The 3416-nt window shown below is 34.7% G+C and overlaps 1 protein-coding gene across 1 annotated transcript; it reads right to left on the bottom strand.

The window, feature by feature from the left end:
* Positions 1-1439: 1439 nt before the first annotated feature.
* On the bottom strand, positions 1440-2846 carry LOC133192840 (uncharacterized protein F54H12.2-like). Its single transcript, XM_061328846.1, has one exon. It carries the CDS (start codon positions 2844-2846, stop codon positions 1440-1442), a length of 1407 nt encoding a protein of 468 aa, XP_061184830.1.
* Between the last annotated feature and the right edge of the window lie 570 nt (positions 2847-3416).

Genomic DNA, 3416 nt, shown 5'->3' with positions numbered 1-3416 from the left:
TTATTTTTTAATTTTTTTTTATAATACACACTGAAATATATATTTTTTTTAATGTCACTTTTTTTTAAGCTGAACAAAAATAACATTTCTCTTTTTCTTTTCTACAAAATATCTCCAGGCACAAATTTGCTGTTTCCCATTTCTCCATTAATTCTTTGTTTCTCTCCTCAGGTTTCAGAATTCCATATTCTTGATAGTTACCACCTTGCCTATAAAACATTCTTTCTAATTCTGGTGTACTGTGGGACATATCAAATCTTGCTGTAAGATTAAGTTTATGCACATCCAGTCCTCCTACAGGTTCTTTCATTTGAACGAAACCCCTGATTTGATGCACTTTTCCTGTCCAGGGATGAATTTCCTTTTTTAGGATCAAGTACTGAATTTCATCTTCAAGGTTCAGAAAAATGTGTATATCTTCTATTTCTTCGTTCACTTGATTTAAAACAAATGTCCAGTTAATGGCTACTCTGTAACTTCTGTATGGGTCCTTTGGGTCATGAATCTTCTCATTTGCTGGCAAGTAAACATTACAAGGTTCTTCCTCCTCCTCCATAGTTTTTAGTTCTATTCTTCTTTTAGGAGGACTGGAATCATTTACCTCCATAGGCATGATCATTCTTTTTTCTAATAATGGTATTTTCTCTTCCTCCATATCTTTTGACTTTTTACTCAAACTCATCCTCATCAAACTGATCTTCATACACCTTAACCCTTTGTATTTATACCTTTTTTGTAAGTTTATTTTTAACTCTTTGTGTTAGTTTATTTTTAACTCTTTTGTTACTATTTTTATATACATAAGAGCATCAGTTTCAGATTCTTTTTAAAAAAACACCTAGGCAGCAATTTTTTTTTCTTTTTTTATTTTAAGAACAAACAAACAAACAAACAACAAACAACAATAATAATAATAACAACAATAACATTATTTTTTTACAATACATTTTGATAGAAACATTGACAAGTTTGTCCATGACCTGTTGGTGTTTTATGATAAGTGTCTTTAAACCATTGAGCTACATAATGATCTCTTTGTAAAGCTGTAGGATGGTCAAAGGGAAATAACCATTCATTTGCTTTAATTTTCTTGATATGTCTTTAATGTAAATAATACACACAATATTGTCCACACACATCGGTATTCCAATCTTGATATCGATACGGATTATAAATCCATTGATGACCATGATGTTGGATAAAGTCTTGAATTTCTTTTTGTAAGGGAGGAAATCCATAAGAATCAAAATATTCTACCACTGGACTGCTTACATATAAACACACCCAATGTTCTCCAGGTTGATCTTGAGGATCTGTATTGACTACAATGGCTTTTTCTCCAAATTTTAATTGATCTGGTAATAAATCTAAAGGATACACTCCACCAAACGAACTCTTTAATTCTCTAGATAACACTTCTCTCAACTGTCCTGTATCCATTAATAATCAATGCTCACTTCTCTCTGTTTGTTGATTTCTAAGAGGTTATCAAATTCTGCATACACCACACAATTTAAAGTGGTAGCCGTATTGTTCGTAAATTGGACTTCTACTCTTAAATTTCCTGTTTCTATGAGATGAAATTTATCCGATTGGGCTTCTTGATCTTTCGTGAAATCCCAGCCCCATAAAGTGTATCCGTTTTTATACTCTTCTAAGGTGATGTCCGGAGCCCAATCTTCTCCTAATTTTCCCAAAGCTTGATACATACTCAGATAAGATCTCAGATATAAATCTTCATTAAAATTAGGTTCGAAACAACGAGTCATCATGGTCTCTCCATTAATACTAACATCTAACTTTTTAATCCCAAAATTTTGAAAATTAAAGGGATTTTTAGTTTTATCTCCATTAAAAGCTGCATTCTCCACAAACCCTAAAATGAGCCTTTTTGGCATCTGGCCTTGAAACAGATGATCCGTAATCTTAGATTGAGTTCCTGTAGGTATGGTAAAACTTTTGACTTCCACTCTTCTTAATGGATATTTGGCTCTGTAAGTATTCAAAGTTTGATTGATCTGATTCATTAAAGTAGGGGAAGGTTTCACTTTTCTCACCCACAAGACCATACTTAATATTTTGACGTTTCCCGTATTGGCTTGAGCCGTCATCATGTAGAAATCAGGTCTAGCTCGATTAAATCTCAAACGGACATCCACTCCATTCGGTAGAAATCGATCTTGTTGAAACAAATCCAGATGTAAACGATCCAACAAAGTAATTTTCTTACTAGCATCTATAGCTTCATGACGTTTTCTGTATCCTTCGTTTTTAGAATTGGCTGGGTACGCTGGAATGATGGGTTTGTTAATGCTCACAGTATTATCAACAGCGACATTAAATGTCTTATTAGCAGCCACTCCCAGATCTGCTAGCCCCCTTTCATCCATATGTCCTGCCGTATCTTTTTCCCATAGACTACAGGCTTTCATTTGTGTGGCTAAAGTTCTGGGTTTATAAGACAGTAATTTCTCCAGATAAGCTTTGTAAGGATAAGTATCAGTCCCTGGAGTGATTATTTTTCCATTGACATTGACATCGATTTCCGTAAACAAGGAATGTAAGATATTATTCACTGGGGCTGTTTTAGCAGGATCTCCACCCAGATCACTCCCATCATTTTGAACAAATTGACATACCATTTGAAGATAAGTTTGTGATAAATCTAGATATTGATCTCCTTGTCCTTTAATTTCAAATTCGATCGGAGCTGTCTCTGAATCTAAAGTACTAGAAATAGGATAATATTCTTCCCATTTGGACTCTTCTAAAGCAATATTAGTGGGAGGGACTTGGAACAATTGTAAATTGTCCATTCCACAGGCACAGGAATCGGGTTGTAACATGATGTCTGTCTACTAAGATTGATTTTTCACAAATGAAACTCTTCTCCCTCACACTCCTCTATTTATAGTCTCTCTCAGTCAAAGACATCTAAAGACCTTGTTTTCTTCTTCACTGGGGCTGATAATGGTACATTACCTCCTTGATTTTTTCTTTTTCTTTTAGGACCTCCTCTAGCCAACAGAACTCTTTCTGTCTGTTTTCTTTTTCTTTTTTTCTTACTATCTCCTAGATTCATTTTTTGTTTTACCATTCCCGACGTATTTTTCAGGGCTTGTATTCCATGAGTTTTGATAGCATCTTTTAAAGATCTCTTATTTTCTAACACATCTAACCCCGTTCTAGCAGCAGCGGTCAAGGCATGTTTAGCTCCCGTTTTCAGTAAATCCGTAAAAAATCCTTCCCCTCTTTGATGGTTTTTGGGGGATGGATAATAATAAGCTGGTGGGGGTGGGGGTGGTTGCTGTTGACCCTCTCCTAATATTCCACCTAATAGATTACTGACTAGTGGAGCTGCTAATTTTAACACTGGAGCTAAAAGACCAAACCCGTGTCCTTTTTGTCTTAATAAA

Source organism: Saccostrea echinata, unplaced genomic scaffold, assembly GCF_033153115.1.
Source record: "Saccostrea echinata isolate AGI-Se365-2 ecotype Australia unplaced genomic scaffold, CSIRO_AGI_Sech_v1 ptg000025l, whole genome shotgun sequence".
Lineage (NCBI taxonomy): Eukaryota > Metazoa > Mollusca > Bivalvia > Ostreida > Ostreidae > Saccostrea > Saccostrea echinata.
Note: the sequence above shows the minus strand (reverse complement) of the source record. Positions and strands in the feature narration are given on the sequence as shown.

What these genes read in the sequence shown, in the direction of transcription:
- LOC133192840 (XM_061328846.1), bottom strand. Translation starts at nt 2,846, where the DNA reads ATGTTACAACCCGATTCCTGTGCCTGTGGAATGGACAATTTACAATTG.